General features: G+C 41.5%; 1 protein-coding gene across 1 annotated transcript in view; it reads left to right on the top strand.

Moving 5' to 3' along the window:
- The window catches only part of LOC308340044 (aldehyde oxidase 4-like), a gene marked incomplete at its 5' end in the record, with an annotated part of 57,174 nt that overhangs the window by 32,057 nt on the left and 11,161 nt on the right, over positions 1-13,956 (top strand). Inside the window, 9 exons of the mRNA XM_080799197.1 lie at positions 179-275; positions 3,624-3,748; positions 5,732-5,865; positions 7,474-7,561; positions 7,866-7,952; positions 8,132-8,323; positions 9,291-9,518; positions 11,889-11,984; positions 13,193-13,321. Coding sequence (XP_080655323.1) covers positions 179-275; positions 3,624-3,748; positions 5,732-5,865; positions 7,474-7,561; positions 7,866-7,952; positions 8,132-8,323; positions 9,291-9,518; positions 11,889-11,984; positions 13,193-13,321 — 1,176 coding nt within the window. The remainder of the gene's footprint in view (positions 1-178; positions 276-3,623; positions 3,749-5,731; positions 5,866-7,473; positions 7,562-7,865; positions 7,953-8,131; positions 8,324-9,290; positions 9,519-11,888; positions 11,985-13,192; positions 13,322-13,956) is intronic.

The following is a 13,956-nucleotide window of genomic DNA, read 5'->3' as shown; positions in this document are numbered from 1 at the left end:
CCTGTAGCCCATCCCAGTTCCTGCTGGCTCTCCACACTGCTCAGATTGTCTGTTGTGTTGTGGAATATCTGAAAAAGCAAGAGCGTAGCCGTTTGATGGGGGATGACTGACTTATTGGGATGTGAAAAAAAAAAAACAAAACTTTTATTATTTTGGCTTATTGGTTTTTCCCTTGCAGCAAGCGCTAGAGCACAATTCGTTTCTTTCCATTGAAAAGAAAGTGGAGCAAGGAAATGTAGAGCAAGCCTTTAAATACGTTGATCAAATCCTCGAAGGTAAGTGGTCTTGGGCCACAGAAGTAACTCCTCTGAAGTTGAAGGCTCTAGGTTCAGTCATCTGATTTGAGAAATACTGAAACTCCAAGGCAGAGCTCTCAACCCTAGTGTGATTTTTTAAATCAAAATTTAAAATGCACAAATAATAAGTTTACAGTTTGATGAAACTTTATGTATTGGTACAAGTCTATGTAAACACTGCCCACATCAAGAAACAGAACACTTCCAGGGTGCCTGGCCAGCTCCGCTAGAAGAGCATGCAACTCTTGATCTTGGGGCTGTGAGGTCGAGTCCCACGTTGGGTATAGAGATTACTTAAAAATAAAATCTTTAGAAATATATATATAGAACACTTCCAGCAGCCCAGAGAGCTTCCTCTTGCCCTCTCTCAATCAATGGTTCTCCCAAAGGTCTTTATCACTACAGAAAATTTTACCTCTTTTGAACTTCATACAAATTGTTGCATAGATCAGTAGTTCTTTTTTATCGTGTAGGAGTATTTCGTTGTATAAATAATTTCACAATTTATTTATCCATTCTACCACTGATGGACTATTTAGCTATTTATAACTTGGTGTTACGAATAAAGTTTCTATAATATTGCACATATCTTTTGGTGAACATAAGCAGTCATTTCCATTGAAATATACCCAGGAATAGAATTGCTCAATAATAGTGTTTTTATAATTTACCTTTAGTAATTAATGTCAAACATTAAAAAAAATTTGTTCCAGTTTGTACTCCTGTTAACAATTATGAGCGTTCCATTGTTATGTTGTTATCATTAGTCTTTTTAGTTTTATCTAATCTGGTGGAGTAATATCTCATTGTGGTTTCCATTGAATTTCTATGATGACTAATGATATCGAATCCTTTTCATATTTGTATTGGCCCTTTTTAGATCCTCTTTTGTGTGATATTTGTTCAAATCTTTTGCCTGTTTTTAATTAATTAAAAGAAATAATTATAATAATATATTGCTGTAATTATTATATAACTACTTATCTAATAATTACTTGATTTAGTTATAAATTCATAGAAATTTTCTATGTCTCTGGTATAAGTTCTTTGTTGGTTATAAGTATTGCACGTATCTTCTCCCAGCCTGTGGGTTGTGTGTTCACTGTCCTCATTATTCTTTATCATGAACAAAAGTGCTTGATTTTAATGAAGAACAACTTGTCAGTCTTTTCTTTATGATGCCCAGTGTTGTTGAGCTGTCTGACTTGCTGAAACTCTATTGTAAGTCTTGAAATCTGAGAGTATAGTGTCCTTTTGCTAATTCTTTCTCAATATGACCTTAGCTATAATAGGTTCTTTGCATTTCCATGTACATTTATTGTCAGCTCATCAATTTTCACTAAAAATAACTTGCTGGGATTTTGGCTGGAATTGCAGAGAAACAATATCAATTTAGAGACTGAAAATATTAACAGTATTAAGTTCCAATCCATGAGCAAGGTAGACCCTGCCTTTTACTTAGGTTTTCTTTAATTTCTCTCAGTATAGAGATTTTGCACATCCTTCTTAATATTTATACCTAGTATTTGGTGTTTTGTGATGCTGTTATAAATGATACTTATTTTTATTTCATTTTCTATTTGTGTCTAGTATATAAAAACACAATTAGCTTTTATTTAACTTTTTAATTTTTTATTTAAATTCAATTAGCCAACATATATTACTTCATTAGTTTCAGATGTAGTTTCAGATGTAGTAATTCATCAGTTGGATCTAACACCCGGTACTCACCACATCACGTGCTCTCTGCCACAATTAGCTTTTATATCTTAATCCTATATCTAAGAACTTTACTAAATTCAATTACTATTTTAAGAGTCTTGTAGATTCTCTTGAATTTTCTGTATATACAAACATATCACAACAAATTTATTTATCTTTTCCAATCTTGATACTATAATTTGTTGGTTTATTTGTTTGTCTGCTTTGACTTACTGAACTGGCAAAGACCTAGTTAATATGACTTTTTTTAGTTTTTATTATTTATTTTTTTGAGAGAGAGAAAGAGAGAGAGCACAAGCAGGGGGAGCAGCAGAGGGAAGCAGCCCCACCCCCACCCCCCTGCTCGCTGATTTGAGAGCCTGTTGCTGGACTCAATCCCAGGACCCTGGGATCATGAACTGAACTGAAGGCAAACACTCAACTGACTGAGCCACCCAGGCACCTTGACTTTTTTTTCATACCAATGCTCATATCCCACCCCATACCAATGAAATCAGAACTTTGAGTACAGGGTGAGAGCATCAGTATTTATCTAAAAGCTCCCTGGATGATCCTAAAGTGTATCCAGGATTGAGAAAGACAGCTCTTTAAAGAGAATTACTTCCAGTCTTGGGTAAGAGAAGATAGTAATTTTCACAGAATCTATTACCCTCTTCTAGGGAGTCGGAACAGAGAGTTCTGTAAGCTTTTAATCTTTTATGAAAACCTGGAAGAGAGTTTTGTTTTGTTTTGTTTTGTTTTGTTTTGTTTTGTTTTGTTTGACCTTTATGCATGACTCACATTTTGTTGTCCAAAGAAATAATTTCAAGAGATCCTTTGACTCCTGGCAAAAATAACTCCTCACTTATTTTAACAGCATAGGAATCTTTTGACCAATTTTTACTGTTGTTGTTACTCTTAATTAAATTATAGTTGACATACATTTAAAGTAAAAATGCTGAAGGATGTAGTATTTTCTTTCACTTTAAAGTAAAAATGTCCTCCAAATATTGAAACTAGGGCCAAATGCCTCTTCTGGTATAATCTAGAAAATGATAAGGGTATACTGAGGAAGCCAAAAATATCAGCTAAACCAGCAGGAGCAGGCTGCTGGTTTTTAGGCTTTTAGGGAAAGAAACAACCTCAGCTCTGCCATTTTAAACTTTGTGTCCTTTCATGAACTACTGATCTTCTGTAACTCAATAACCCTGACATCACCGGACTGAAGTCCATATTGTTGCTTTCCCTCCGCCCCTCCCCGTTTTACAGAGGAGGAAACCAGGGGTTCATAACTCAGCCAAATTCACCAAAGAGAGGGTGGTGGTGCCTGAAGGTGTGGCCAGGTTCGTCTCTGGGCTCAAGTCCAGCACATCACAGATCTCACCACCCCACTCGACAGATCAGGAAACTGAGGTCAGGAGAGAGGAAGTGAATGACCCAGGGTCATAGAGCTGGTTGTGCACAACAAGTCTTAATTAGAAAAAAGTGGTTTAACCAAATGATATCAAGCCTCAAGCCCAGCTCTCCGTGAGCTAAAGCCACTCCCTCCTCATAAACCAGATACCCCTGAGAGCACCCAAGCTTGGGCCTTTCAACTAAGCATTGTCCTGTGTTTATGCCTTACAGGTGAGGCCCATGTAGAAGGGCAGGAACATTTCTACATGGAGACACAAACTATCCTGGCTATCCCAAAACAGGAAGATAAAGAAATGGTGCTATACCTTGGAACACAGTTTCCGAGCCATGTGCAGGTAACAGGATTTTTTGGAAAATGAGACTCCAGATGTGCTGTGCTGTAAGGCCCTACAACCAGGCACTCTGCTCCAGTGGACTTTGGATTCCTTCCACTCCTGTGACTCAAACTCTCTATATATTTGACATAAGCTACAGTCCAGAATAAAGAAAACAGGGCAAATATTTCCCTAAAAGGGCTGACTTTTCAAAGAGATATGAAAATTTGGTTACCTTCCAAAACATGGGCAAGATTTATCTTACCCTTATAACAATTGATAGTGTAAAAGCTAATGTCAGGGTGGTCAGAGCCTTAGTATTATATTTAAATTTCCTTTTGTGGTTCATTCGTGTCACTTCTCTGTCTTAATGTTTGCATGTATTGGTGATGCAAGTTTAAAGCAATTGCATTTCCAGTGCAGTAGCAGATGATTTCCAGTCCTGTTCCAGTGGTTGAAATATAAGGCACTGCTGCACCCAGGCAAGTAGAGGAAATCCTCTGACATTCCCCTCTTCTGAGGTGTAGAGATGTTTGTTCTAGGATAGTGTCTGGCACAGGGGGTACTTAAACAGCTATACTGGGAGGAGGATTAATGACAAGCGTTACTGAGGGGAAAAGCTGAGAGCTTCCTGGTAGAGCAGAGTGAGTTGGTACCTTGGGGTCTTGCAGGGGTGGATAGGCTCAGTGGGAAGAGGAAGCTGTTGTTCAAGGCAAAATGAAAGTCTGAGGGGACTGATGTTGAGCTGGGACGTGTCTGTGGCCTCCACAGTTGCAAGTTTTGAAGTGGACAGCAGAGGAATGAGAAGGCATGGTTTTGCCTCTAAAAAAGCTATGTGTCTCCCACAGGTTGCCGGGCACTAATATCTATTTCTATAAATTGAGGGAGGTGATAAATATCACTTCTGAGCTCTCTTTTGGCAGAGTATGCAGCTCTGGGCTCCAAATGGATAAAATGTATGTCCCAGGTCACCATTGCTTTCTAGTATCAATACCTTCTAATATACAATTAGTAACTTCATGAGGCATTTCCCAGGAGTAACAGGGTACAGGGTACTCACAGCCCACAGCCCAGAACCTGGGGCAGTATCTAAAACAGGTCCAATAATGAATTTGAATAGATAAAGAAAGTCTATGAGTGACTAATAAGCACATGAAAAGATGCTCACAGCATTGTCACTAGGGAAGTGCACACCAAAACCACAGTGAGAAATCCACTCCACATTGACCAGAGTGGGTGTAATCAGAAGACAGTACCAAGTGTTGATGGAGATGTGGAGAAATTGAAACCTTCATACATTGCTGATGGTCATGAAAAATGGCACAGCCTGGAAAATAGCATGGCAGTTTCTAAGGATATTAAATACAGTGACTGCATAACCCAACAATTCACGACTAGGTATCTACCCGAGAGAATTGAAATTACCTGCCCCATACAAAAATGTATACATGAGTGTTCATAGCAGCGTTGTTTACAATAGCCAAAAGTTTAAACAACCCAAATGCCCATCAATTGATGAATGGGGAAACAAAATATGACATATCCATACAGTGGAATAATGTTCAGCCATAAAAAGGAATAAAGTACCGTTACATGCTACAACATGGACAACATGCTTTCAACAACCTTGAAAACATTATGCCCAGTGAAAGAAGCCAGTCACAAAAGACCACATATTGTAGGTTTACGTTTATATGAAATGTTTCAAACAGGTAAATCTAGGGAGACAGAAAGTAGATGAGGAGTTGCCTAGTGCTGAGGGTCTGGAGGAAGGTAAGGAGGGACTGCTCAGTAGATCCAGGGTTTCCTTGGGGATGCTTAAATATTCTAAAATTAGATTATGGTGATGGCCACATGACTCTAAAGATTCTAAGTTAACAGAACTAAGTATGTTCTAAGTAAATGTTTACAGCGTTTCTTCACCTAGGCACAGGGGAAGTACGCAGACGAGGGAATAAAATACCAAATGGCACTTAAGTGGCTTCCGGGACTTACCTCTTGCAGGAATTTGTGGCTGCAGCATTAAACGTTCCAAGGAGTAGAATTGCCTGCCACATGAAAAGAACCGGAGGAGGGTTTGGAGGAAAAGTGACCAAGCCTGCTCTGCTAGGAGCCATCAGTGCCGTGGCCGCCAACAAGTAAGAGTCGCGGTAGCTGCCATTAATGCCATCAGTCCCGATAGTGCAGAGACCATCGTGTCCTTCCAGCCCAGCACCCCAGCTTCCATCCCACGGGTCACAGCCCTCCATCTCCAAAGGTGGGGTTAGCGTGTGGGTGAAGGAACACTGGACCTGAGCCAGAGATCTCTGTTCTAGCCCTACTCTTGAACTGCCCGTCACTCACAAGGTCACCTTGACAAGCCACCTCAGTTTCATCACCCATAAACTGGGGAAAATAGTATCTACCTATCTTGTAAGATTATTGTGTAAAATAGATGTAATCACTGTGTGTCTTGACTCAGGCGTAACCATGTATTACTTTCTTATTGACTTTAACTCTTTAAAATGTTTTTGTTTTAAGTTATTAAAATAAATCAAGCTGAGGTTGCCTGAGTGGAAGGAGGGTCAAAACCCTAACCATATGAGGGATTTGTTTTGTATGAAATAACCCAGGCTCTGCTGCTCCTGGGAATGTTCACTTCGCCTCTGCATCTTCCAGATGGAATCCCCAGACACAGGAATAGCTGTGACTTTTGTGAACGTTACAACTACAAAACCTTTAAATTTTCACGACAAGCTTAGCTTATCCTAGGCTACTAATGCAAAAAGAAAAACTGTGAACACCTTAGCTCATTGGCACTTTCTAAGCGTAGAAAAGGCTATCTTATTTGTATGGGTGTGCAGGTACTGGGAACATTCCTTCAGAAGCCAGAGGAGTCCTCGATGGACATTTTATGAACAAGGAGCCTGGATGAAAAGGAGCCTGACAGAGCTAAACAGAGCGTTGATTCTCAACCTTTCCAGCCTCAATATCCCCCATGGTTGTCAGTTTAATGCCCTTTTAATATCCCAAAATAAATTAATAATAATATAACCTATTTATACACATAATTGCAAAATAATTATACCATGCCTTAATTTTTTTTTAATTTAAACTTTATTTTTTCAGTGTTCCAGGATTCATTGTTTATGCACCACACCCAGTGCTCCATGCAATACATGCTCTTCCTAATATCCACCACCAGGCTCACCCGGAGCCCCACTCCCCTCCTGTCCAAAACCCTCAGTTTGTTTCTCAGAGTCCACAGTCTCTCATGGTTTGTTCTTCCCTCCGATTTCCCCCAACTCACTTCTCCTCTTCTTCTCCCAGTGTCCTCCATGTTATTCCTTATGCTCCACAAGGAAGTGAAACCATATGATAATTGACCCTCTCTGCTTGACTTATTTCACTCAGCATAATCTCCAGTCCCGTCCATGTTGATACAAAAGTTGGGTATTCATCCTTTCTGATGGACTTACAATGCCTTAATGTTATAAAAAAAAAAAAATAAAGGAAAGTAACTTATAACAAAATCATGTAGCATTTTGATAGATAAATTCTCAGACACGACTAAATCAGGATAATAATAGTAATCGTGGGTTTTTTTTTTTATTTTAATGTCCCCAGAACTTCTGAAATGTTGTTTAAAGCACGTGACTTCCTCCATTGAAAACCACTAAGCCCGATTATCTCAAACCCCCTTCTCCATCTCTTTGTTTCTACAATTTATCAATCATCCATCATATTGACAGAGTCATTTCCTATAGGACTGGCCGCCCAATCCGGTTCATTCTAGAGCGTGGTGATGACATGCTGATAACTGCTGGCCGCCACCCACTCCTCGGAAAATACAAAGTGAGTGAGATCAAAAATTTTAGGAAACTGCCTAAAACATTGTTCAGTGATGACCAACCAACCGATAGGAAAGCCAATTACTAAATTCCAAACCACTGGAGAGGAATATGTGGAGGCTGCCTACAACTAACCAGAACTTTCTGTTGGGATCCTAGTCAACTTAGGCATCAGCCTCAATGTCCCTCTGGTGACTGTCACATCGAACCATGTCCATAAGTTAGGTAGACTGACGACTGTGATCACATGTGTTTGTGTACTAACATGGTTGGATTGAGAAAGTGGTTTTACTTATATCACTTTGCAGATTGGATTCATGAACAACGGTGTGATCAAAGCTGCAGACGTTGAATATTATATCAATGGTGGATGCACTCCTGACGAGTCTGAGTCGGTAAGAAATATGCCTTTCCCAGAGGCTACCGGTTGAGCTGTATGTGTCATACTTTATTTGCATGAGTATTTGTCATACAAAGTAGGTGAATTCTATGAAGGGTTCTAGTTAGATATAAAATTTGGTTAAGTGGTTTTGAATATTTGATAGATGTGAAGTTTTATTTTGTTTTAATTCAGGTAATGGAGTACATTGTGCTGAAATCCGACAACGCATATCATATTCCTAATTTCCGGTGCCGGGGTAGGCCCTGCAAAACAAACTTGCCATCCAACACGGCCTTCCGAGGATACGGCTTCCCCGAGGCTGCAGTGGTAGTGGAAGCTTACATGACCGCTGTGGCGTCTCGGTGTAACTTATCCCCTGAAGAGGTAACAAGTCAGAACCTCCTCACAAAACAGCGTTGGTTCAAATATTTATGGAGAACCTGCATATGGCATTACATCAGCTTCTAAGTAGATTCTGAGAAATAAAGTACACCATCTGTGTATCAGTTCACTTTGGATATGTAACAAGTCAACCACACAACGTAATGGGCTGAAATAACAGAAAGTATTTCTTCTGGTTCTCAGGTTAGCTGGGTAGCTCTTCGGGTCTGAGCCAGCTCAATGGGAGTTTTATGGTCTAAGACAGCTTCATTTATATGTCTGGTGGTCACAGGACTGATGAGGGGACATCTCAGCAGAGAAGGGTCATATCTGCTTCACAGAGTCTCATCCTCCAGCAGGCTAGCCCAAATTAGTTCTCATGATGGCGGTCACAGAGTTCTCAGGAGTGGCAGGAATGTGGCAAGCCTGCAAGTGTCTGCCTGTATGAATACGTATCAGCCCATGGGCCAGAGCACATCATTTGGCCAATCCCGGAGTCAGGGTGACACCACCTAGAGCATGAATACAGAGAAGGAAATGACTGCCATTTGGGTAGGCATTCTACCACAGCTCCAGATTCTGAGTAGCTGATCTGAACAGTTAAGAAAAGGAAATGTTGTGTAGGGAAAGAATAATTCTGAGTGGGGAGTATTTTTTCTCACCGTTAACACACTGGTGGCAAGGCTCACAGTAGTTGGGACCTGCTCTTTCTCAGGGTTGTGGTGATGTTAACTGAGATAAGACACTTCGCCTACAGCCTAGAGCAGGTGGAGTGCTTACCAGTATTTTCTGTTGTTACTGTGGTTGCTGTTGTTGTGATGTTATACATGTACACTTGTACTTGCATATCTGCAGCTGCTTAACTGGTTTCTTTTTGTAGAAAGACTTTCTTATCAGGTATATCACAAAAACCCATGCTCAACTAATGGAATAAGCATATACCCTTAAAATCCATTCTATTGTCTTTCAGGTTAAAGAAAGAAACATGTATAAGAGAATTAGCAAAACAACCTACAAGCAGACATTTGATCCAGAGCCCTTGCGAAGATGCTGGAAAGAATGTCTGGAGAAATCTTCATTCTCTGCTAGGAAACTGGCTGCGGAGGAATTTAACAAAAAGAACTACTGGAAGAAGAGGGGGCTTGCCGTGATCCCCATGAAGTTTACTGTTGGGTTCCCTGTGGGCTACTACAGTCAGGTGAGTTTGAGAGAGATGTCTGTCTTCTCACCAGAAGCCCTTTCCACGTGACTGGCTGGCTGAAGGCGGCAATCTTGTGCAACTAGGGATTGGCCCCCGTGGGCAGAAAGAAGAAATCAGTGCAGATTCCTACAGCAGGGAACAAAGTGGGTTTAGGCAAACACGGGACCACAGGTATCAGGGCAGATCGGGTGCGACGCGGTACCAGGGCTTAAAAAGCGATCAACGCAGAGTCTAGCTCGAGGGGTCTGACCTCAGGCAGGGCCCCACATATGAGCATTGGGGGATGGAGTCTAATTTTAAATCCATGAGAGAACTGGGAGAAATAAGAGGATCTCTTTTTCTCTTTCCTAAATTCTCAGTGAGAACAGAGGGGTCATTTGAAGACAGAGCTTTCAAAAACACACTGAGAACAGTCAGAGCCACCCCATTCATTCGCGGACTTGGAGTTACTCTGTGAAAGCTCGGTGACTGCTGTGCTTTGTTTTCGTTTAACCTTGAACAGTGTTTCATGGGGCTCTGCTTCTGATTTGATCTTATTTTTTTGCTTCCATCCCCATCAACCTCTGAAATGTCCCCTTAACAAAGCCATGCCGAGGGTAGAATAGAGGTCCTGTTCATGGGATGGATGTCGCTCACCAGCCTGCCTTCCGGACACACCCTTCCTTGGCGTCCACTAACCAGGCAGAAAGCAAAAGGAGAGGGTGACAGGGAAAGGCCAGGAACGCGGCACCTCTTGGAGCAGCTGCTGTCTTTCCCCCAGGGATGCTGCTCAAGCTAGAATAACACGCAAAAACCCCTTTAAAGGAAAAAAATTCCTGTGAACTCTCAGTGATCACTTATATTATTTATTTTGTTGTTATTTAGCTGTGAGTAATCTCAAAACAAGGAATAAGCTTCTTATAGCTCTTACGCCTTTATCAAATACAAACAAAATTGGAAATTAAATAAAAATAGCATTACGAATGCCAGTAAGATAATAGTACATGAACTTACTGTGGTAGAATATGTGGCTTCTTTAAAACTAACTCCTCGCTCACAAAATGATGGTAGTTCCGGCTGCTGCTGTACAAGGCAATTTGAAATCTTTATCCTAAATGTCTACGTAGGGTGTGCTGACACACTGTCCCACCTCTCGTCTCTAACATGCCCCATGAGTTAAAGTAGTCCTACTTGGTGGTTGCACAGTCATCAACATAAAATCTAATACGCACTCTGAAAGCCTGTGGCCATACTCACTGTTACAAGGCTATCCGTTACTCTCGTTAGATTGTCATAAAGTGAAAACATGAAGTTTAAAAGTTCTTGTAGAGAACTTGACAGTCCTAAGAATGCAGTCTCAGACTCAGGAGACCGGCAGAGCTCAATTAGTTGATATTTTCAGTGCTTGGTGGTGGAGACACAGGCATGAGCACAGGGGTCAGGGTCCCAAGAGGGCACCTGCAGGATGCTGAGCACATGCACCAGCCTGAGAGAGGAATTGCTATAAAGAAAAATTCCAGCAACTTGCAAACCACCTAACATAGGCCAGCTTCCTCCCTCCTACAGCCTGGTCCCTGGAGCCACTTGCACAGGCTGTGGATTCTTCCACTGAAACCGTCAGCCCCAGAGAAAGACAACAGCAGCGAGTTTGAAGGAGACCACCTGGCATAGGTGTGGAGGACATGGGAGTTGTGGGTGTCAGTCCTGACTCTGTCACAAACTAAGCACCTGGGTTTGGCCATTGTCCTCCTCCCCAGGCTTCTGTTCATTCCCCCATGTGCAAAGTGAAGAATTTGGATTAAATCAGTGGATCCCAAACCTGGCCAATCATCAAAATCACCTGGGATCTTAAAAACATGGATGCTTAGGCTCCACCTCCCAGCTTCTTACTGAGTTGGAATTTCCAGAATGAGACCCATACCTTTTCCCTGCCATGATCCTGAAGGTCAGCAGCATTTGGAAACCATTAAAACATCTCAAGGGTCTTCCAGCTCCTCTAGTATCCAAGGCCATTTGTGCCTGGAAATGTACCCATACAGGTTTTATTTGCTTTAAAATTAATTTCCATGTCCTAGAGAGAAGAAGAATGAACTATCGTGCAAGTTGGGGCTGTGGAGTGGCCTCAAAACAATCCCACAAGGTCCCCAGAAGACCAAAGACCAGTGGGAGGGGAGATGAGCCACCGTTCCTACATGGACATGGATGGTTTTCCAGTCTGGGGTTTATTGACAGGGGTGGTCTGTCGCCTCCTGTAAAGGCTTTCTTCTCCAGGATAACCAGTGGGAGATTGGCTCAATAAAGCAAAACCGTTCATCTGGCAACCTCGGCTAAATTCTCAGCAACATTTGGCCTCATCATGTTCCAAAATGATGTAACTATCTCCCCCAGGCTGCTGCTCTAGTCCACATCTATCTTGATGGCTCCGTCCTGGTGACTCATGGTGGCTGTGAAATGGGACAAGGCCTTCACACCAAAATTATTCAGGTGAGATAAGTGTCCGTCATCTCCACTGTGGCAAAGTATAGCACCTTGCAGTCGGCTTAGCGGTTTTGTTCCTGTTGAGCAGGAGAAATACCATCCCGCTACATGTATGGATCCACTGTAAGACTCATCTTGGTTTCAGGAATGCAGACTGCAGGGGGGTGAAGGAAGCAAATGTCAGAACTGAGGAAATACGTGATATTATTCTTCCTGAATAATTAGGGAGAAGTAGGGAGAAGATACTTTCCTTAAGGAAATAATATTTTTTAGTAGAGTACTTGGAATTAGGAATTTACAAATTCCTATTTACAAATTTACAAATATTCCTATTTACAAATTTACAAATATTCCAAATATTCCTAATTTGGAATTAGGAAATTACAAAAATCCACAGGGTCTTCTTTTCTATCTGGATGTGTTTAAAAGGATAAGGAATTATCTGGATAATTGTCTGGAATTATCTGGATAAGGAATTATCTGGATGTGTTTAAAAGGATAAGGAATTACGTTGGTAGAATTCGCAATCTACTTAGGAACTCCACGTGAATGGCTATTTCAGAAAGAAGTGTTCCTAATACTTTTTAAAGAGCAAGAGATTATTTGTAATGGGAAATTTTTCCTTCTTTTCTTAATATTAAATAAGATACCTGAATCAAATTGTGGGAGCAGGTATTGTGGGAAAGAGTGGGGGAAACAAAGCTTCTCTCCTAATGAGAAGTAGGGAGAAGATACTTTCCTTAAGGAAATAATACTTTTTAGTAGAGTACTTGGAATTAGGAAATTACAAAAATCCACAGGGTCTTCTTTTCTATCTTTCTTCTTCATAACAAAATCCTTATACCCGCAAAATGTCCCACAAAAGAACCATAATCTACTAAATTATCTGTAAATCACAAGAAGATGAAGGTAAAACAGTAAGACTGGGCCCCAGCCTTGCCTGCTGCATGTGTCCTACTAAAGCAGATGTCCCAGAGTCACCGGGCTGCCACATGGCTCTTATGAAAGTGGGATAAAAAGCAAAACATAGAAAGATGCTTTGGTTGCTTCAAGCTCATAATCTCCATATGAAACCCAAGATGCTGTCTTAAATGTTTGTCCCAATAGGACCGTGAGGTTTTATACTCAGTTCAAAAAAAGAACTAGAAAGTTTTTAATTTGGGGGGGGGTGCTTAAAGTCAATGGAACAAAGAATATTCTTCTGCTTCGGACAGGTGGCCAGTCGAGAACTGAACATCCCGCAGTCGTACATACACCTGTCCGAAACAAGCACTGTCACAGTGCCCAATGCTAGCTTCACGGCGGCGTCGATGGGAACAGACATCAACGGGAAGGCTGTGCAGGTGACTTTTCCTTCAGTTCTCAGTCACCCAGTGACAGTGCTGGAGGAGACCTTGTCCTACCCCTCCTTTAATGGAAGATGAAACTGAGTCCAAGAGAAGTCAAGCGGGTGGTTGCGGATCATTCAGCTCATCACATGCAGAGCCAAGACTCCAAGTCCAGTTTTCTGAGGCTCCCATCTGGTGCTCTTTCTGCTGTCTGGGGCTGTTTTCCATAATTAATGTTCGGTTGCATGTGAAACCTGCAAACTTCAGCAACCTCCCTTTGTGTTAGATGAGAGAATGCCAGCCCGCCAGCTCTCACCCCAGCACACCGGAGAAGTGCAGAGTAATCGCATTACAAACGGGGCATCCTCATTCCAGGAAGGGCTTGACTTGTTTTTTAACCTCTCTAAAGATCAGTTTCCTCTTCTGCAAAACTTCACCCAAATACCACCCATCTCATAGAATCACTGGGTGGCTTGCAGAGATCATGCAACAAAGCCACCACACCACCTCCCTTCTCCCCACACTCCAACCTCCAGAAAATCACGGATTGACCATTTGTCACCCACAAAAGACAAACACCTAGATTTAAAGAGAAAATTTCAGCCTGTTGAATATGCCCATGTATCATGTGAACCATGGATTCACAAAGT

The sequence above is a fragment of the Martes martes genome (genome assembly GCF_963455335.1).
Source record: "Martes martes genome assembly, chromosome: 3".
NCBI lineage: Eukaryota > Metazoa > Chordata > Mammalia > Carnivora > Mustelidae > Martes > Martes martes.
This window is presented reverse-complemented; position numbering and strand designations above follow the sequence as displayed.